At 51.1% G+C, this 21,338-nt stretch overlaps 1 protein-coding gene across 2 annotated transcripts in view; it reads left to right on the top strand.

Moving 5' to 3' along the window:
- MARK4 (microtubule affinity regulating kinase 4) overlaps positions 1–21,338 on the top strand; it is a 28,072-nt gene that overhangs the window by 4,995 nt on the left and 1,739 nt on the right. Inside the window, exons 3-17 of one of the 2 annotated variants that reach the window (XM_036885360.2) lie at positions 1,693–1,746; positions 1,848–1,896; positions 2,579–2,644; positions 2,722–2,792; positions 3,743–3,799; positions 5,675–5,911; positions 8,933–9,052; positions 9,513–9,612; positions 10,844–10,953; positions 11,060–11,219; positions 13,747–13,964; positions 16,353–16,456; positions 18,659–18,937; positions 19,121–19,200; positions 20,098–20,142. In XM_036885360.2, the coding sequence (XP_036741255.1) occupies positions 1,693–1,746; positions 1,848–1,896; positions 2,579–2,644; positions 2,722–2,792; positions 3,743–3,799; positions 5,675–5,911; positions 8,933–9,052; positions 9,513–9,612; positions 10,844–10,953; positions 11,060–11,219; positions 13,747–13,964; positions 16,353–16,456; positions 18,659–18,937; positions 19,121–19,200; positions 20,098–20,142 (1,750 nt within the window). The remainder of the gene's footprint in view (positions 1–1,692; positions 1,747–1,847; positions 1,897–2,578; positions 2,645–2,721; positions 2,793–3,742; positions 3,800–5,674; positions 5,912–8,932; positions 9,053–9,512; positions 9,613–10,843; positions 10,954–11,059; positions 11,220–13,746; positions 13,965–16,352; positions 16,457–18,658; positions 18,938–19,120; positions 19,201–20,097; positions 20,143–21,338) is intronic. The other variant, XM_036885359.2, reaches the window with a different exon arrangement.

Raw genomic sequence — 21,338 nt, 5'->3', positions numbered from 1 at the left:
CCCTGAAATTGTCAGGAAATCTGAGGTCATAGGCCGACCACTCTGTTTCTAAGAATTCACACGGCTTCTGCATCTCTCTGGGCCACTCCCCTTTTTAACAGAAGACTTTGGTTGCAAATCTTCCAGTGATCAAGAGAACACCAGAGAATCCGAGTTCTCAGTTCCCCATCTCCCTTTCCAGCGTGGGCCGTAGGTGCTGAGTATGGCGGCATTGCAGAAAGGGCCTATGCAGAGCTCGTAACCTAGATGTGACACGTCTCACACCTAAGAGGGAAGAACGTGGTGGGTGGGTTTATGACTCCTCTGCACCCCCTTCGGTTTTAGAGATGGTGGCTGGAAACGATTTCTCCTGTCTTGGAGGAATTCCCTCCTGCCTGCTGTGTACCCCATACATAGAAAAGACACCAGGCCCCAGTGGTTTTATGGGCAAATTCTACCAAACATTCCAATTTTATGCCTGCATCTCCAGAGACTAAAGAAAGAGGCTCCACTGCCCAACTGATTTGAAGGGCTAGTTTGACGATGACCACAAATCAGATAAGAAATAAAATTATGGACGAGCCTTCCATGTGAATGTAGATACAAAAGTTTTAGATTCTAGCAAATAAAATCTGGCACATCAATGGAAGAAAGCTGTGTGATAACAAAGCTGGGTTCATCCCAAGAATGCACAGTTCTTTTCGAATTGACAATTTATTCATGTGCTTCGCCACATTCACAGATTCAAGGAGAGAAACCATATGATCCTCTTAAAAATGCTTAGCAAAATTGAAAACCCCTTTGTGAGAATATGAGGAAAGCGAAGGGACCGTCTCCACAAAGAGCACATTGTTCCCCTGATGTGGGTTTTGAACAGGATTTGAGGGGTTTTCTAGAGGACCAGCTTCTAAGGGAACAGGACCTTCCAGGGGAACAATTCTATAATCCAGTGGCTCTGGGGGGAGATTGGAGGTGGCCCCAAAACTCTTTGGGAAAACTACAGACCTAGAGCCAGATTAAGACATTAAGGGCCCCTCAGTACTGGAACACTTACGGAGTTCTACCCCAATGTGTCGTTCAAAATAAAAAACCTAACTACTCTGCAAGATAAATATGAGAGTTCAGTAACATTCTGAATTTCCCCCTATTATGACAACCTCAACGCTCTTTCAAAATCCCAACCTACAAACTTACTTGCTATGTAACCCAAGCTAAGTGACTGAATGACTCTTTTCCTCGGTTTCCCTGTTTATAAAATGGGGATGATTCTAGCACTCATGTGAGGATTAAGAGTTCTCTTTTGTGAAGCTCACAGACCAGGGCCTGGCACATGTGACTGCTGGGTAAATGTTATTTAGCCACTGTTTTTATTTATTGTTCCACAGTTCATGCATTCAAAGCAAAGATGTGATGAATGGTCTGAGATGCCCTCACAAAGGGTCCCCCTAAAGGTCTCAATCACTTTCACCCACTCTCACAGCCCCTGGAGCAACCCCACCCAGGCCCCCCTGTGGAATAGAGGATATTTCCCTGTAGAAGTAACGGTAGCACTGGAAACAGTGGGAACAGCATGTGCAAAGGCCCTGAGACCCAGGTCCCCCAGCCACTAGGAATGGCCCACATTGAGGGCTTTCTGTGAGAGGGGTCAAAGGAAAGACATCCCAGGGTGATCTGAGTTGGGGGGCCTTTCCCTGCATCCTCTTCCACCTCCAGGTTGCCATCAAGATCATCGACAAAACCCAGCTGAACCCCAGCAGCCTGCAGAAGGTGAGGCCCAGAGAGAGGGAGCAGGGAAGGGGAAAAGTTGGGGAGGTTCTCAAAACTGCCCACCCTCATCTTTCTGTTTCTTTTTTTCTGGCCATGCACAGCTGTTCCGGGAAGTCCGCATCATGAAAGGACTAAACCACCCCAACATCGGTGAGGAAGGGAGTGGGCTTGGGGGCTACCAACCAGGCCAGTTGGGAAAGGAGAGTCAGAACCAGCTGCCATAGTAATTAGAAATACCTGTTTTCTCATAGCAGGGTCACTGCTCACTGGCTGTGTGACCTTGGGCAAGTCACTTCACTTCTCTGAGCCTCAGATTTCTCCTCTGGAGTGAGGCTGATAAGGGGGCTTATTTCAAGGTGACTGGGAAGGCTGGATAGGATCCTGTGTTCAAAACACTTAGCGCCAAGCCAGGGGTGCTGGTCTGATTGTTGTCGCTGATAGCAGCCATTGTCATTCTCATTAGGCAGAGAGGAGAAAGAGGGCTCTTCACAAGACCCCAGGGATTTAGTCTGGCCTGGATGTGGCTGCAGCATTTATCCATCCATTTTATTCAGTAAATACTTACTGAGGGATGGCTGTGTGCCAGATGCTGGGGATAAATCATGAAGAGAACAGACACAAACCCTTGGCCTCACAGAGCTGACATCCTTAAGAGAGAAAGTAGAAAAGGTGATGACGTGGGCTGAGGGGTTTGGAAAAGCTTGCCATCAGTAGGGAGCCATTGAGTGTCCTGGAGTATGGGGTGTTACAGTCAGACATCCACACAGTTACAGAGTGTGAGAGGAGGGGAGGAGTCTCCTCCCACATAACCCCCATCCCCTGGTCATTGCAGTGAAGCTCTTTGAGGTAATCGAGACCGAGAAGACGCTGTACCTGGTGATGGAATATGCAAGTGCCGGTGAGGCCCCTCCCCGCCCTGCCCTGCCCCACAGGTCCCCCAGGCCCGCCCTGACCTCGTGGTCCTCTGCCCCGCAGGAGAAGTGTTTGACTACCTCGTGTCACATGGCCGCATGAAGGAGAAGGAAGCTCGAGCCAAGTTCCGACAGGTTGGGGTCACGGCTGTGGTTGGGGCCGGGAGGGGGTACCCCCACCCTGGGGCGTGCGTCTGGGCTGTCCAGTGACCTGGGAACATGGCTTAAGTCTGGGTGGAGGTGGAGGCGGAGAAAGTGTGCAAATGCCCAGGTGTGAGGCTATCCAGATGTAGACCTGCAGGTGCCCAGCTGGGTGGGCGAGAGGGTCAGCCCAGGCGTGCAAGTGTCAGGTGTGGGTGTGAGGATTGCCTGGTGTGAAGGTATGTGGCTTGAGAGGGTTTGCATGTGCCCGGCACTCCTGTGGGTGTAGGCGCGAGGATTAGAAGATGTCTGGGATTAGGTGTGCAGATGCCCAGGTATTTAAGTGTGTAGATGTGTGGGAAAGGTGTGTATGGCAGCTCGAGTATATGGGTGAGGCGGTCCCAGGTGTGGTTCTATACGTTTGTGGGTAAAAGGTCATGCAGGTGTGAGTTCCCAGGTGTGTGGGGAAGAAGGCCTGTAGATGTGAAGGTATCAGGTGTGTGGCTAAGAGAATATGCCAGTGTGAGGGTGCCAGGTGTGAAGGGATCTCAGTGAGGGTGCTGGTCCCGGACTCCCCGGCTGCCCTGATGCAGCTGTACTGGGCATAAGGGCCTTAAGCCCTGCTGGCCACATGTCTGTCAGTGTATGGGATGTTCTTATGCATGTTTCCCGATGTGAAAGCTGGAGGGGGCTAGTCGTGATGTCTGGGTTTTCGTGTCCCTGCCAGGGGTATCCTGATGTCTGGGTGTCAGAGCGGAGGTGTGTGTTTACAGGTCCCACAGCATTTCCTGCTGTGACCGAATTGGAGTGTGAGGCCCATTGTCCCGGCCTGTGCTTAGGGGAGGCCTGGAGTCCAGGGACTCGGTTGTGAGTTCATGGGGTCTGAGGGGGGCTGAGGGTTTTGGGGGCCACAAGTAACTGACCTTCCCTCTCTTCCCCTCCAGATTGTATCGGCTGTGCACTACTGTCACCAGAAAAACATTGTACACAGGGACCTGAAGGTGAGCCCCCTGTGAGCTCCCCAGCTTGTCCCCAGCCCCACCTCCAGACCCCTGGGGCCTGCTTCTCTCCATGCTCCTCCCTCAGCATCCAAGGCCCCTGGACCTTTTTCCCATGTTTTTGTGGCAAAAGAAGGCAGCAGATGGGGTAGCAAGTGGTGGGGTGGGGAAGGAAACAAAGTGTCCTGGAATGGCCCTGGACCATCACATGCGTCCTGTTCAAGGGCACTGGGATGTGATAAGGAGTCCACTCCCGGAGCCTCTGGAGGCTTGGCATCTCTGACCGTACAACATTCAGCAACTTTGAGAATTGACATTTTAGCGCCCCAGAGTCGTGTGGCCTCCAGGGTCTTAGAGTCACAGGCATCTTGGAACTTGAGAAGGACCTTTGAGAGAGGACCGTGCAGCTGGCGCCCGGCAAGGAGGGGGCTGAACACCGGGACCCTGCTGCCTGGTCGAGCTGAGCAGGAGCAGGCCCTCACTAGCTGCATGTCTCCGGGTCCCCGCACACCTCCCACCCGGAGAGAAGCCACACATTTCAGGGCTCCTCATCTTAGACCAGAGAGAGAAATGTTTGTTTGGCTCAATCAAACTGTCCTATCATTTCTTGAGCACCTACTATACACCTGCTATACCCCATGCTTTAAGGAAGGGGGGCTTAGAGCCACCAAGGTGGCTATAGTGAAGGACCAGGTTTGCTCTAGTGTTTTCAATTCCATTGTGGATAGATACTTCAAAAGTACAGTAAAAAGGAAAGGAAAAGAGATACATGAAACACAAGCCCAGTTTTTAAAATTATTAGTGTTATATTAAAAAAAACATAAAATTCCACTGTCACATTGCTGTAGAAGTTTCTCAACACTCCCACTGTCTCTGTACTGAGGGTCTGAGGGAGCTCTTAGGGGTGCCTGACTTCACCCCGTAGGGGCGAATTCCGCAGACCAACCTGGAGGAGGAGCGCCCCCTGGTGGAGGGTCCTGGAAGTGGCTTAAAGGGATTTCAGGGTCCTGATTAGTGGTGCCCTGTGGGAACCAGCCACAGGGTGCAACCAGACATGGGGCTGGACTGGAGTGGAACCTCAAATGCCAGCAAGGGAGAGGCCATTACACTGGGCCTTGGGGATAATCTCTCTGAAGTGTGTGTCTGTGGGTCTGTCCCCTTGTTGGGTGGGAGGTGGGGGAGGGTGGTACTAAAATAAACCAGGAGGCAGGGAGGCCTAGAGGAAGCCAGAGATGCTGGTAGCCTGGCTTGGGGCGGGTCAGACTGGGCAACGCTTAGGAGGGTGGATATGTGCTATGTGCCCTCAGTTCACCCATAGGGAAACTGAGGCACAGAGAAGTCTGGTAACCTACCCAAGGTCACGCGGTGAGTGATGGATCTGGGATTCTTCCAGAATTCGTACTTTAACCCCACATTATGCAGCCACTCTTACAAGTAAGTGATAGTCCGCAAAGCCTGACGCCTAGGAGGTGTGCTGGATAAAGTGATCGTTTTCATTTTTATGGATCTTGAGCAGTCAGTCCTCTTTTTTTTTTTCCTTGCAGTGTAAACTGAGGCTCAGAGAGGGGCAGATCACCTGAGGACCCCCAGCTTTATAGGCCCCATGGGATAATAACAGCTAACGTTAGACAGCGCTTACTGGGTGGGACATACTGTTCTGGGCCTTTTACGTGCATTAGCTCCCTTGATTTTCAAACAGGCCTGTGAGACAGAGACTCTGCTTACCCATTTCTGTGAAATGCCCAGAGAGGTTAAGTTACTGCCGAAGGTCACACAGGGAGTAAGGGACAGGACCGCAGGCAGGCCAGGTGGGCCGGCTCTGGAGCCTGCACTCCTGCCCACCCCACGCCCACCCTCTGTGCTCTCCTTTCCTCCCAGGCCGAGAACCTCTTGCTGGATGCCGAAGCCAACATCAAGATCGCTGACTTTGGCTTCAGCAACGAGTTCACGCTGGGCTCAAAGCTGGACACGTTCTGTGGGAGCCCCCCGTATGCCGCCCCGGAACTGTTCCAGGGCAAGAAGTACGACGGGCCAGAGGTGGACATCTGGAGCCTTGGCGTCATCCTGTACACCCTTGTCAGTGGCTCCCTGCCCTTCGACGGGCACAACCTCAAGGTGCTGGGCAGGGCCGGCATGGGGAATCTTACTGTCTTGGGGAGGGTCTCTCCGGCCACCGCAGTCGGGCCCCCACCACCCTCCTGACCTCTGCGGAGGGCCAGAGGGGCCAGGCTGGCCTGAGGTCACACACCACGATGGGGGTCAGGCAGGGCCCCAGTCCCCACAGCCATGTGACCAGCAGACCGTGCCGCAGGGGAGTTCAGAGCACAAGCTCTGTAGCTGGCAGGCTTGGGTTCCAACTCTGGCCCACTCAGGTCCTCAGTAAACATTTATTGTCTAAGGCCGATGGGTCAGACGCTGTTTGAGGATTGCAGATACAGTGTGAACAAAAGAGCCCAACCCCCATCTGCTGCACACGGGCAAACCTGGAAGACACACTAAATGGGAAAAGCCAGTCACCACAGGCCGCCCATCGCGTGGTTCTATGAAGTAGGCCAATCCCTAGAGACAGAAAGCAGATGAGTGGTTCCCTGCATCCACAGCAGGGTCGGCGGGTGGAGAACAGGGCTTGTTTTGGGGTGATGAAAACGTCTAAAATTGATGGTGGTGGTGGCTGCCTGGCTCCATGGATATACTCAGAACCATGGAACTGAATACTTAAAACAGAAACATTCCTGTCCTCGTGGACTGACACGCTAGCAACAGAGCCAGGCAGAGGACAAAATAAGTAAGGAAAAGAGGTCCTAAGTGCAAGCAGGCCGGTGCTGTGGGGCAAGAAACATGTTGGAGTGGGGCGGGTGGGTTGAGGTGTAGCACTGGCCTTTTTCTTCTGAAATATTGCCAGTCTACAGAAAAGTTGCAAACTGGAACAAACAACAGGTGGTGTCTCCGGGGAGATGCCTCCATTGCTAGCATTTGGTCGCATTCGCCACATCAGTCTGTATATGTCCGTGGTATTGTCACGTCGTTCTTGATGGAACATTTGGGAGATAGTTGCAAACAGTGTCCCTTTATCTCCTGGGACAGGGGCATTCTCCCCTCCACAGTCACACTCAGGAAATACAGCGTTGAGGCAAGCCTGGCCTCTGCCCATGGCCCATACTTGGATGTCACCCGTCCTCCCAAGAATATCCCTGGGTGCTGTTCCTCCTCCTGGCCCAGCACTCAAGCAAGCTCCACGTTGCGTTTGGTTGTCCTGTCTCCATAGTCTCCATCTGTCTGGATCGGTTCCTCTGCCTCTTGTCACCTTTCCTGGCATGGCATTTTGAGCTCAGACCAGTTCTTTTGCAGAACCGGCCTGGGTTTGGGTTGCCTAGCATGTCCTCACATGTGGATCCCGGTGGTGGGCTCGGGCGGGAAGTCTGCAGGACTGGAATTCAGGAGGTCAGGGAAGTCATTGCTGAGGACAGGCCATCAGAGCAGGGACCTGGGTGATGAGGAGGCAGACCCCCCTTCACTGTCCGAGCAGCTGATCCCTCTGAGCCAGTCTCCCCTCTGTTCAGTGAGGACAGTAAGGTACCGGCCTCAGAGCAGCCATTGGAGGGGTCTGAGATCAGGCATGCACAGTGCTCCCTATCACAGAATAATCGTTCTGAGCCCCAAGCATGAAGCCAGGAGGACTTTGCAAAGCACTAGGCCAGCATCTCACCTGCCCCAGGCCCTTGTCACCTGCTGCTGTCTTGGTTTCCCTACCAGGCACCCCAAGCCTTGCTGGACAAAGGAGACATGCAGCTGGGGGCAGGTCCCAGCTCTGTCATTTCCATGCCAAGTAACCTCGGACAAGTCCCTTTCTGAGCCTCAATGCCCCTCCCCCCCACCAAAGATCGGGACATTAAGAGTATCTACTTACAGCCAGAGCGAGTGTGCATTCTGGCGTTTGGCCAGGGTATAACTCTTGGGAGCTGTTCTGGTGGTGATGGCCCGGTGGCTAGGTCTCACCATCACGTGACAGAGGTGGTGTGGTGCCGTGGTTACACAGCACAGGCCCCGGAGCTCAACTGCGTGCATTTGAACCCTGGCCCTGCCATTTTCTGCCTGCACATTCCTAGGGCCAGTGACTTAATTAACCTGTCTAGCTTTCTTCCTCATCTGGAACATGGGCGTGAGAGCCCTGCTTGACAGCATTGCTGTGAACACAGATGTAATTTGCACAAAGCTTGTCGAACACTGCCCAGCACCGGGTAAGTGTCCTGAAAGTGGCACTTGTCATGTCATCATTAAATATTCACGACCCTTCGGGTTGTAATGATCTGCAGACCCAGGAGGCCCCCCGGACACATGCCCCTTCCAGCCCTTTTAGGAGGATGCCCCAGAAAGGAGCTCCATCCCAGGAGACCCTTCACCCCGCCACCCCCCCGCCCCGTTCACCCACCCCCTCCATTTTCTGTCTCCCTCAGTTTGTTATTCAGGATAGAAGCAGCTCTCCTTGGTCTGCCGTGCCAGGGAGCATTGAATTTATTTTCTCTTTCTTAGCAGGGCCCCTCATACAAAGCCCTTAAAAAAAAAGAGTGACATATAAATATATAAATCAGTGCTCATCCTTTGAGGCAGCCGGGCCTCCTATTTCTTCTACAGGGGAGGGGAGAAAAAGGAGGGGTGGGAGAAGGGGGGCAGGATCCCCTCTCTGCTCCCCTTTTGTAAGCCTAGTATTTAAATAGCAGTTGTCCTGGCCAGATATGTGTTCGGCATTTTACTTCTATAAACTTGCGCTCTGGCCTGTAGTGTGGCTGCTGTGGTCCCTGTTTACAGATAAGTAGAATGATGCCCCAGATGCTGCCTCACCTGCCCACCTCCCTCCCCTCTTACCCAGCTTGCAGAATTTGCTTTCTCTGCAAGATTTCCTCCAAGTGAAAGTTATGTAGTTTAAAAAAAACTTGTTTTTAAACTTCTATCTAGTACTACATTCCTATTATAAAGATGGGGGATTGCGTCCAGGAGGGAGTCGTAGCGTATTCTGCGCCTTGCTAGGAATGACGCTTGGAGCTCCTGTCACTTCCGCCAGGACTGGGAGAAAGATGAGTGTGTGTGCGTGGGCGGGGAGCCGGGGTGGATCCCCCCCCCAGTAACGCCTCCCCCCAGGAGCTGCGGGAGCGAGTCCTCAGAGGGAAGTACCGAGTCCCCTTCTACATGTCAACAGACTGTGAGAGTATCCTGCGGAGATTCTTGGTGCTGAACCCAGCTAAACGCTGTACTCTCGAGGTGAGCCCCCAGCCTCACAGCCCCAAAAGTTCAGCCTTCTGGCCCTTCAGTCTTCCTCTCCTGGGCCCACCTGCCCAAGATCCACTGCTGGAAGGGGGTGGGGCAGGCAGCCCCAGAAAAGGCTCCCAGGCCCGTCCTGACGCCATCCCCCCAGACTCGCCCACTCCCCGCCATGCCAGTAATTAGCTAATGAGCTCCTAGGGTAATTACAGGGTGCTGGGGACCCAGATGATGCGGAGGAGGAGGAGGGAGGGTGACATCGGGAGGCTCTGCCAGGGGGGCTGGGGGTGGGGCAGGGAGGTGCTAGCTCTCAGGAAGGCCTCGATTCTGGGGTGTTAGGAGGTAGGGGGCAGGGCAGGGAGCACCCACTCAGTGGCCTGGCTGGGACGTTGGGAGCGGTATTCTTCCCAGTTTCTTCTGACGTCTCTTTCCTCCCTTCTCCTGCGCCCGATTCCTGCAGCAAATCATGAAAGACAAATGGATCAACATCGGCTATGAGGGTGAGGAGCTGAAGCCATACACAGAGCCTGAGGAGGACTTTGGGGACACCAAGCGAATCGGTGAGGGTCAGGGAGAGCATGTGCCCCAGCTCTGCAGAGCCAGGGGTACGAGCTTCCCGGGACCTGCCCCTCTGGTTGGTGCATCAGAGAATTCACAAGACAATTAGGGGGAGCAGAGAAGTCCGGGCTTCACAGCCTGTGCGGCTCCCTTCAACTGTGTGATCCTGAGCAAGTGGCTTCCTCTCTCTGTGATTCTGTCCCCTCATCTGTAAAATGGGATGATCATAGAACTTATCTTAGAGTCTCTCTGAATATTAAATGAGTTCATCTACATAAAGCCCTTATATTAGGTGTGGAATCAGTGCCAGTGTACATTAGCTTTGACTGTTACTTTCAGAAGTAGTTTGGGCACAAGTCGTCAGTAATCTGCATGTTTGGGAAGAGCCCCCACATTGGCACGTGCCTTACCCACCAACCCTTTGGTTCCCATTCCTCCAGCCTGGGACCCTTGAACTCTTGACCCCTAAAGCATTAGCCCTGGAAGAACCCTTAGGAGCCACCCAGTAACCCTCCATTCTACAGCTGAGGAGACCGAGGCCACCATCAGAGCTGGCTGCGTTAATCAGGACTTTCGTTGTTGCAAGTATCAGAAAACCAAGCTATTCTGGCTTAAACCGGTTAATAATAATACTAGGTCGAACCATTTGAAATTGTTATTTTTATAGGTCAAAAATTTTCAACAGCAGCAGTTTCATATGGGCTAAGCTAATAATGATGTTACTCATTCACATAACCAGGGTGTGGCAGCCTTCAGGCACAGCTGGATTCAGGTGCTCAGAGACAGTCGTTGGGAATCTTCTCAGTGGTGGCTTCTTGCCCAGGCAGCTCTCCCCACAGGAGCAAGGTGGCAACAGCTGTGCCCTAGTGGCCTGGACACCCCATCAGGAGGAGAGGCCGATTCCCTAATGTTCCAGGAGAAACCCTAGGCTGGTGCCCATTGGCTACCCCTGAGCCAATCAGTCAGGCCAGAAATGGGTCACGTGCCCACCCTGAACCAATTAGTGTGGCTTTGGGGATGGAGCATTCTGATGGTCCTGAGGCTTGGAGCAGGCAGGAGTCAGATGGTGATGTGACAGGGAAGAAATATTCTAAGGAAAATCAGGGTGCTGCTGGCAGAAGCAGGAGTGGGATACTGGACAGGCCCAAGAGCAGGTCTCGCTATGTGATGTGGAAACCAGTAAAAGGGCAGGGTCTGGAGAGTCTGAACCTCCTCTCCATCCCCTTCTCCCAGAGGTGATGGTGGGTATGGGCTACACTCGAGAAGAAATCAAAGAGGCCTTGACCAGCCAGAAGTACAATGAAGTGACCGCCACCTACCTCCTGCTGGGCAGGAAGACTGAGGTCAGAAGGTGCCAGGGGCACTTGGGATGCATGATGCCTGGGGTGGAGGGACATCTGGGGCAGAGGGGACAGGGGGTGAGGTGCCTCGTCTGTTGTCCTCTTGCAGGAGGGTGGGGACCGGGGCACCCCGGGGCTGGCACTGGCACGGGTGCGGGCGCCCAGTGACACCACCAATGGAACGAGTTCCAGCAAAGGCACCAGCCACAGCAAAGGGCAGCGGAGCTCTTCCTCCACCTACCACCGCCAGCGCAGGCATAGCGACTTCTGTGAGTAGGGCCCCACACCCTCACCCGCCATCCCTGCCCCAAGGCCTCAGACTGGCATTGGGTCAGGGTTCTCTGGCTGGCAAGCAACAGAAATCCGCTGGAGCCAATTTCAGTGAAGGGCAGAACTTATATACAGATGTAGGGACATTACATGGAACTTAGAAGCAGGAATGCACAGCCAGGGTCAGGAAGGGATTAGAAACAGGACAAGCAGCCAGACCCAGAGCACACACACTCTGTGTCTTGCTTCCTTTCCACTCATCTGGTTTTTCCTTTTTTACTTAACTCACCTTTTCTTTTCCCTAGTCCTTCAGATTTTTTACATTTCAGTTTTGGAGACCAGCCCAAATGGGAGCTGGAATCCCTTTGGCCCACTTGTCAGGGATAAAGTTCTCATATCAGGGCCCAGTTGGGATTAATCCACTGTGATTGGGACACATTGTACAAAGTGGCTGCTGAGAACCTGCTCTTTAGCCTCTCCACACTGAAATGAAGGGAGGCCCTTACTAGTGGAAAAGGGCAGGGGAGACACCTAATTGTTCTGTGGTGAAAGATAATCTCATCCTCTGCAGAAAATAAGTAGATTCCACCACCACCACCACCACAGACATGGAAACTTCCAAAAGACCTCTCACCTGCACCTTCATCAAATATTAATCCTCTCTGTTATTTTTAACAGCTTTATTGACATGTAATTCATGTACCATGTATTTCACCCATTCAAAGTGCACAACTCAGTCATGTTAGTATCTTTATAGAGTTGTGCATCCATCACCACAATCAATTTTAGAAGTTTCATCACCCCAAAAAGAAATTCCACAGCCCTTAGCAATCAGCCCCAACCCCCTATCCCCACCCCACCCCACCTGCCCCTGGCAGCTACTAATCTATTATGTGTCTCTGCAGATTTTCCTATTCTGGACATTTCATATAAATGGAATTATATAATAGATGGCCTTTGGGGTCTGGCTTCTTTCACTTAGCAAAATGTTTTCAAGGTCAATCCATGTTTTAGCATGGATCAATACTTGATTCTTTTTCGTGGGCAAATAATATTCCATTTCATGGATATACCACCATTGTTTATCCATCTGTCAGCTGGTGGGCAGCTGAGATGTTTCTACCTTTTGGCTATTGTGAATAATGCTGCTATGAACATTCGTGTACTAGTGTTTGTGTGGATGTATGTTTTCATTTCTCTTGGGCAAGCACCCAGGAGAGGCATTGGTGAGTCATATGGTAACTCAGTATTTAACAGTTTGAGGAACTGCCAGGGTGGTTTCCAACTCTGTTGTTTTTGCAGCCCTACTTCTTTCCAGGGATGAGGTTGTTTACTCTGGGATGGGCACTAGCACAGGGAGAGGCGGGATGTCAGGGACTCAGCATCAGTCCCAACTAAGCCGGGAGTGTGGCTTCTGTAGGGTCAAGCTGTTCCCCTCGCCTGGGTCTCCTTTTCTCCACCTATAACAGAGCAAGATTGGCCTAGAAAATTCCTAAGAAGCTTGTGACTCCAACATCCTTTGGTTAGAATGTGGCAACCTTTAGAAACCCCACATGGAGACCTTTGTGGTTCCAGGGGTTCTCAGGATGAAGGATAGTTGGCGGGTGTGCCGCGTCCGTCCTTGCAGAGTCGTTATGGTTTGGGGACTCTTGAGCATTAAGGTTCCTGAGGACTTAACACCCAGAAGTTGTGTCTCAAGTTCTAGAACATGTTTAACCCCCTGGTTCTAAAGCCATATATTCCTAAGATGTTCCAAGGAGCAATATTTGTTGTTTTGTTTTTGAAATTAATACAATCACATCCTTCAAAATTTGATAGTATGAAAAGGGCAGATAATAAAAAAGTTTTCATCTAACACATTTGTCCCAGGCTCCAGTTCTCCAGCCACTGTTACCAGTTTTACATAAATTCTTTTGGGGAGATTTTATTCATATATAAATATAGAAGGAAATAGATGAGGAAGAGAAAGAGAGAAAGAAAAGAGATGGGTATATAATACAATACTAATATATTAATATACTGTAAAGATAATATGAATATTTTTAAATATATTCATATCATACACAAGTAAATATAGATAAATAGATACATACTTTTCCCCTCTTTTTACACAAATGATAGATGTCATCCCTTGCTTTTTCTGCTTCACAGTCTATCTTGAAATTGATGTCATTTTGATTCATAAAGAATAGCCTCCTTCTTTACATCTGCATAGTATTGGGTCACATGGAAATATCCTGACTTATTTGGCCATTCCCCAGTAAGGGGCGTTCAGGCTATTCCCAGTCTTTTTGGACTTAAAAAAGAATGATGCAGTGAATGACATGCTCGTGCATTCTGTCATTTATGTGGAGTTTATGAGTCATCTGTCTGTCCAAATGCCTTCATCATTTGGACAGATGTTATCAGAGTGGCCTACACCGAGACTGTAGCCTATACGAGGAATTCTAAGTTCTATGGATCACCTAGAGTGGGATCTGGCATTCCCAGGTGACTCCAGCCCTAACTGTCCCCTCCCTCCACCAGGTGGCCCATCGCCCGCACCCCTGCACCCCAAGCGTAGCCCAACCAGCACGGGGGAGGCAGAGCTGAAGGAGGAGCGCCTGCCAGGTCGGAAGGCAAGCTGCAGTGCAGCGGGAAGCGGGAGCCGAGGGCTGCCCCCCTCCAGCCCCATGGTCAGCAGTGCCCACAACCCCAACAAGGCAGAGATCCCAGAGCGGCGGAAGGACAGCACGAGCACCCCTGTGAGTGGTCAGGGTTGGCACAGGGCCAGGGGTGCGACCGCCATGGCCCAGCCTGCAGATGTGACCTAGCTCACATTTTCAGACCCTGCCGTTTCCCATCCTGTCCCGTAGGCCACCACACAGGACTCCCTGGATATTCATTCATTCATTCATTCACTCCACAGACAGTTGAGTTCACTCTTTGCCTGAGCTTATGTTTCTTTCTGACACTGAACCCTAATTTATACAGTGTCAGAAAGAAGCATAATTCTTGTTTAAGGCAGAAAGGATTTATTTTTTTTTTTATTTTATTTTTATTAAGGTATTATTGATATACACTTTTATGAAGGTTTCACATGAACAACAATGTGGTTATTACATTCACTCATACCCCATACCCCCCTGAAGTCACTGTCCATCAGTGTAGTAAGATGCCACAGAGTCACTATTTGCTTTCTCTGTGCTACGCTGTCTTCCCCATGATCCCCCCACACACCATATGAGGCAGAAAGGATTTAATACAATGAATTATTAGGTGCTTACAACATTGTAGGAAGGGCTAGGGGAGCAGGCAGTGGACCTACAGGACCTACAGGAATGATACATCAACACAGCAGAACTGACCCACCAGGGGAGCTGCCACCTCCAAGGCTGCCCCTGGCACTGTTAAATTCAAGAATACATGGTCATAGCTGCAACCCAAGACTCAGAAACTTCTTCCTCCCCCAGAAGGGCCCCTTGGTGCCTATGGGTCAGGAGAATGGGCACTGTGGCTCTGCTGAAGAAAAGACTCTCATCTTGGGACCTTGCCTATGTGAGCAGAAGAGGACAAGAAGGTGGCTGCCACCCCACTTTCCACCTTCCAGATCTTCATGTGTGCAAAGATTGGCAAAACCCATTCACATGCAGAACCTGAGCTGCAGAGGAGTCTGGAGAACGGAATATTTGGCTTTCCTGCCTCTGCAGCTCCCTAGAAGGAGAGGTTGTGGGGACTAAAATAGCCTCAACATCAGGAAACAAGGCTGGAGGCAGGTTATAGGAAAGTGGTCAGGACTCTGAAGCCACTCAGACCAGAGTCGGAATGCCACTGATAAGCTGTGACTTCACCTCTCTGAGCTTCAGTATTCCACCCTATGAAACGGGCACATCAGAGAACTCGGGTTGTTTTGAAGAGCTTGTTAAAATCTTGTACATAAAGTACTTTGCATCATGCCTGGCTCAGTAAGCGCTCAATGAATGACATCTATCTAGGTTAAAATAAATGCACACCTTAAGAACCTAGAAAAGGAGCAGCAAGTTAGCCCCCAGAAAAAGTAGAAGGAAGGAAATAATAAAGAGAGTAAATCAATAAAGGAGAAGACATGTATACCAGAGAAAACCAACAAAGCTTGAAAATTAGCTCCTGAAGAGATTAATGAAATCGGTGGACCCCCTAGCAAAACTGATCATGAAAAAAAAAACTCCGCAGACACAAAGTACTAATATCAGAAATGAAAAAGAAAACTATATTCTAACATTAAAAGATAGTAAAAATGTATTTGGAGCTACCTTATGCCAATAAATTTGACAACATAGATGAAGCGGACAGATGTCTTTAAAACCACAATTTGCCAAAACTGATATGCAAAGAAATAAAAAACATGAACAGTTCTTATATTCTTGTTAAAGAAATTGAACACGTAATTTAAAAACTTTCCCACAAAGAAAATTCCAGACCCAGATGGCTCCAACTGGTGGACTTCTTCCAAACATTGAAAGAAGAAATAATCAGAGGACACAAAAGGAAGGATCGCTTCCCAGCACATTTTGTGAGGTGACATAATCCTGATGTCTACCCCCTGTCCTCGGAGAGCTCACAGTCCAGTGCAGGGTGGGGACGCACCTGCGAGCAGACACTGACGACACAAAGTGACCAAGGCTGCAGCAGAAAACAGGGAGGCACACCTGACTCAGCCTGGGGCGGGGGGTGGGGGTATAACATGAACTGACACCTGAAGGCGTGAGTCAGGGGAAAGGTGGGAGGAATTTCCAAGCAGGTGACAGTCTGAGCAAGGACTAAGCGGAGACACAAGTGTGGCATGAGTAAGTATGTTTAAAAAAAAATTACGTGGCTGGAGTACCGAGGGAGGGGAGAGCTGGGAGAACGAGGCGGACAAAGCTGCTCCCTGGAAACGGTCCCTCTCCTCGCGGCTCGGTGGCCTCCCCTGCCTCTTAGCCTACATTGCTGGGTGGCCCAGTGACCTTTCATGTCTCAGCCCTTTTGCCTGGAGTAAACTGTCCCCTCTTTCCTCTTGGTTCGCACACACACCCCCTGCCTTGTGCCTAAGGAGGGAGGCCAAAGAGGGTAAGGGGGGAGTTGGAGGGTGTCCTTTCACTCCCTCACTTCCCTCCTGGGCATGTCTCCCACAGAACAACCTCCCTCCCAGCATGATGACCCGAAGGAACACCTACGTTTGCACAGAACGCCCAGGGGCTGAGCGCCCATCCCTGTTGCCAAATGGCAAAGAAAACAGGTATGGGGGGGAGTCAACAGTGGGGAGGGGGGGAGCAGGGTGTCGGTGAGCATGGCCCCCCTTCATCTAAGATGATGGACGTTGTGGGGAGGGGGCACCAGGGGGACTGGGGAGTATGTGCGTCTGCCCCTTGCAGAATTTACGTACGTCCTCCCCACCTAGAACCCCCCCTGAAAATCCTGCCCTCTTAATTAATTAGTCATCAGCATCAGGAAAGCAGTCTGCCCTGTTTTCCGCCTACGAGCCTTGGGAACCTGAGTTGATTTTTTTTTTTTTTGAATGATCAATTTTTAGAACTTGAAAGAAGCCCCAGAATGTCACAGCTTCAACAGCCTCTGGTTGGCTGTTTCTCAGACTTGCTTGCCCGAGTCTGTTGGGTGTCTTTCAGCTGGCAAGCAGAGAAAACAGTGCAGACTGACTGGAGCATGAAAAGGGGTTGAATCAGTTCACATCATGGTTCACGTCCAGGAGCAGGGCAGGCTTCGGGCGGATGATGCCCCAGCCCACCAGGACTGTAGGGCAGGATGCCAAGGTGCACTCTGGGAAGCGCCTGATAAAGGGGTGCAGGTGGCTCAGTTTGGCAGGGGCAGGATGATGGGGTGGTTGAAAGCAGTGATGCTGTGCCTACTTGGTTCTGAGTCCAAATCTTGCCTCTGCACTTTGCTAGCAGGATGACCTTTGGCAAGTATCTGAGCCTCCATTTCCTCTGTAAGATGGGGCTGATGTTCTCTGCCTCCAGGCCCCATTAGAGGGATCCAGTGGAGATCAGGTGTGTCCTGTACCTGACACAGGGTCTGAGACATAGCAGCTATTTGATGAATGAGAGTTTATTTCATGGTTATTAAATAAAAATAATGGGGAACATTCATTAAGCAGTAACCGTGTGCCAGGCCTCCACGTGTATTATTGAATGCCCCTAACGAGTCTGTGAAGTAGATCCTGGTGTCTCCATTTTACAGCTGAAGACATAAGGCACAGAGAGGCCAGGCCCTAAGTAACTCGTCCAAGGCGGTACAGCTGGTAAATCAAGGAGCAAAGATTCCAGACTCTCAAATCTGTATTACCACTATCATGCGTGTCAAAAGACTGTATCATTTAGACTGTAGACTCAGCTGGTATAATAGAGACCCCAAGGTACAGTGTCTTAAAGGAGATGGAGGTTTAGTCTTCTGTGATGTAAACCTTCAGAGGGAGGCAGGCAGGGTCCAAGGACCCAGAGTGATTCCGCCAAACTCAACACAAGGCTCCAGCACTGGATCCCAGACGACTGCACCGATGCCACCATCTCCCAACTAGCAAGAAAGATGGAAAGAGAGTGGAGTGCCCACTGCATTCTTTCTTAGAAGCATGACCTGGAAATGATTGAGTACTGCTGTTTGCCCATTGGCCAGAGCAGGTCACATGATCATCCTAGCTGCAAGGGAGCCTGGGAAATGTAGTCTCCTGGGTGTCCATGTACACTGCCCATACTCTTTAGGTGTTTGGTTACTAAGAGTTAAACAAACAAAAAAAAAGAGTTAAACAAGGAAGATGGATTCTCAGGGAGAGAAAGAGGCATCTGCTACAGTCCGGGTCCATCTTTGAGATCCAGACTGGTCAAGGAGCCCCTGGAAGGATAGAAATCGTAGGTCTGGCGCCTGCTGTCAGGACTGGGAGGGTCAGAGGGGCTGGAGGAGGGTCTTGGGAAAGTGGAGCCACCACTGCCACAACATCTTGAGAGAATTAGGAAGGGAGTCCCTTCCTCTTGATTTTCATCTGTCATTTGTCAAAAATTGTCAGTGAATATAGAAACCCTTGACACATCTATTCCTTTCCCGAATTTGGGTAATGAAAAGTTCAGATAACAAAGTGTTTGCAAAGATGATTTGATTTCTGGGGTTTGGATGGTAAATAGCAAGGGATTCATCCAAAAATGTACCTGAATTGATTCATTTGCTGATTTTGGAGAGGGGAGAGTTGGTACGGGGACAGTTGGGAGTGGGTAAAGTTTGAAGGAGGGATGACTTCAGAGGGGAGAGGAGTTGGAAAAGTAATACCGGGCTTGTATAGTACAGGCCTGCACACCTGTATGCAGCAGCCCTGGCTCTGAGCTCTAGGTTGGTTGAGGTTTCTGGTCTCAGGAGAGGACAGTGAAGAATCAGAAGGACTGGAGCCTTGGCCTTCCTTGAACTTCTGCCCTGACTTGTCCCTCTCTGCCCACAGCTCGGGTACCCCTCGGGTGCCCCCTGCCTCCCCATCCAGTCACAGCCTGGCTCCCCCTTCGGGGGAGCGGAGCCGCCTGGCACGAGGCTCCACCATCCGCAGCACCTTCCACGGTGGCCAGGTCCGGGACCGGCGAGCAGGGGGCGGGGGAGGCGGGGGCGTGCAGAACGGGCCCCCCGCCTCTCCCACCCTGGCCCATGAGGCCACACCCCTGCCCACTGGGCGGCCCCGCCCCACCACCAACCTCTTCACCAAGCTGACCTCCAAACTGACCCGAAGGTGAGCCCCATGGGACATGGGGGGCGAGAGGCAGGGACAGGGACAGCGGGACCTAACCTGTCTTCTATTCTGCTCTGCCTCCTGTACCCCACATCATCGCTGCTGCCACCTCCTCCTCGCCCTTCCCCTCCTCCTCCTCCTCCTCCTCTTCTGTCACCCCTCACCTCCTTCCTCACACTGCAGGGTTACCCTCGATCCCTCTAAACGGCAGAATTCTAACCGCTGTGTTTCGGGCGCCTCTCTGCCCCAGGGATCCAAAATCAGTAAGTCCCATCCTCCTCCACTCTCCCTGGCTCTGCTTCCCAGTCTGCATGTCTGATCTGGGGGTGGGGGAATGAGGGAGGGGGGGCTCTGTAAGTTGGTGTCAGAGTCCGTATGTGGGGTCTGGTGGTTCATTTTATTCATTTAGTAAACAATAGTCTGGCCTCTGGAGCCAGACTCCCAGGGTTCAGACCCCAGCTCTGTTGAGTGAGTGGCCTTGAGCAAGTTAACCTCTCTGGGCCTCACTTTCCTCTTCTGTAAAATGGGGATAGCAATAACAGCCCCTTCCTCATAGGGCTACTGTGCCGACTACATGAGGCGATGATTGGACTGAGCTTAGAAAGTTGCCTTAGAAAATGCTCTATAAATGCTTGCTATTACTGTTCGTGGAGTGCCTACTGTGTGCCTGGCACCATCCTAGGCCCTGGAGTAGAGAGTGAAAAAAATGTATAAAATCCCTGCCCAGACAGAGCCAACTCTATTAGAGTGCCCAGACAATAAATAAGTACTAAAAAGAAAAACAGCAGGGAGGGGGTCAGAGACATGGGGAAGGCATGGTGCAGTTGTAAGTGGGACAGGCCTCACTAATGTGTCATTTGAGCAAAGCCTGAAGAGTAGGGGTATGTGTGTGTTTCTCTGCCCTCCCACCTTTCTCTTTTGTCTTACAAATTCTTCGGTATCTTTCCTATGACCTGCACTAACCATTTCCAAATGGGCTTCCCTTCTGGGCATGGAGGGGGAAATCAAATTCTGACTCGCATCCCTTCCCAGCCCAGCTCCAGCCAATGGGAAGGGACCAGGGCTAAGGCAGGGCTGTTCAGAGCCCTGGAGGCAGTGGGTTGGGGGAGGGGGCTCCCTATGTCCAGATTAGACATTCTGTCCCCACTCCCCTCCCCTAGGGTCTCAGACGAACCTGAGAGAATCGGGGGACCTGAGGTCACAAGGTGAGTACGTGCCTACCCTGGACTGCCACACCAGCCCCTCCCCCTTTGCCTGCCCCAGACCCCACTGGCGTCAGCACCTCTGTTCATTCCCCCCAAACCCTCAGATGGGACCTGAGCCTTGCCCTCCAAGGCCAGCTTCCTGAAATGCTCCATGACCCTCCCTCCAGTGCCAGCCCCTCTTCCCTCCCCCTGCCCCAGTGATTTCCTCTCATTTCCACCCCCATCCCTGAGCACCGTCCTTGACCATCTTTAACTTCATCCTTTCCCCATCTATAACCACCACTTGCCCCAGTTGACCCCGCACCTCCTTTCCTTTCTTATCCAATGAGGCACAACGATTGTTGGCCAGCAGGTGGCAAACATTTGTACAGCCCCAGATGGTAAATAGTTCAGACTTTGAGGGCCAGCTAATCGTTGTCACACCTATTCAGCTCTGCAACTGTAGTGCAAAAGCAGCCATATTCAACACAAAAACAAATGGCTGTGGCTGTATTCCAAAAAAAATTCACAAAAACGAGCAGCACTCTGCTTTGCCCAGCCCAGCTTCAGTTTGGCATACTGGTGTAGAGACCCCAATGGAAATAAAGAGCCTTCAAGAGTCCCCTCCGAAGTCCCAACAGTCACAGGACTGACTCTCGTTGGTTGAAACTGGGTCACATGTATGTCCCTAAGCCAATGCCTGTGGTCAGAGGGCTAGAGTACTCTGATTGGTCAGATCTGGTCTTATGCTTATCTTTAGGCCAATCACAGCAACTAGGAACAATGCTCTGCCTAGAACTGAATCACGTGCTCACCCTTGGGACTGAGCCCAGTCTGCCCCCACCTAAACCAGAAAGACTAGATCTGTAAAGCTTCCTGAGAGGAACAGGTGATACTTAAGGCGGGACATTCCTTTGTTGTGCAGGGATTTCTCATACGTTGCAGAACATGTCCCTGAACCACCCCCACCACCCCCAGCCTAATCAATGCCAACGGTGCTCTCATCGCAACACACTGTAATAATTTTTAAAAACCCCAGAAATGTCCAAATACCCCTTGGAGGATAGTGTTTTCTGAGGTGAGAACCCCTGATCTTAGAATGAGGAGGTCGGCCCTCCAAAGAAAAGTGATAATGTGTCAGCAGAAGTGGGTTGTATTAGGAAATAAGCCAAGTTGCTATCGCAAATAGACTCCAAAATACAGACAGGAATACATTT

Source organism: Manis pentadactyla, chromosome 15 (assembly GCF_030020395.1).
Source record: "Manis pentadactyla isolate mManPen7 chromosome 15, mManPen7.hap1, whole genome shotgun sequence".
NCBI lineage: Eukaryota > Metazoa > Chordata > Mammalia > Pholidota > Manidae > Manis > Manis pentadactyla.
This window is presented reverse-complemented; position numbering and strand designations above follow the sequence as displayed.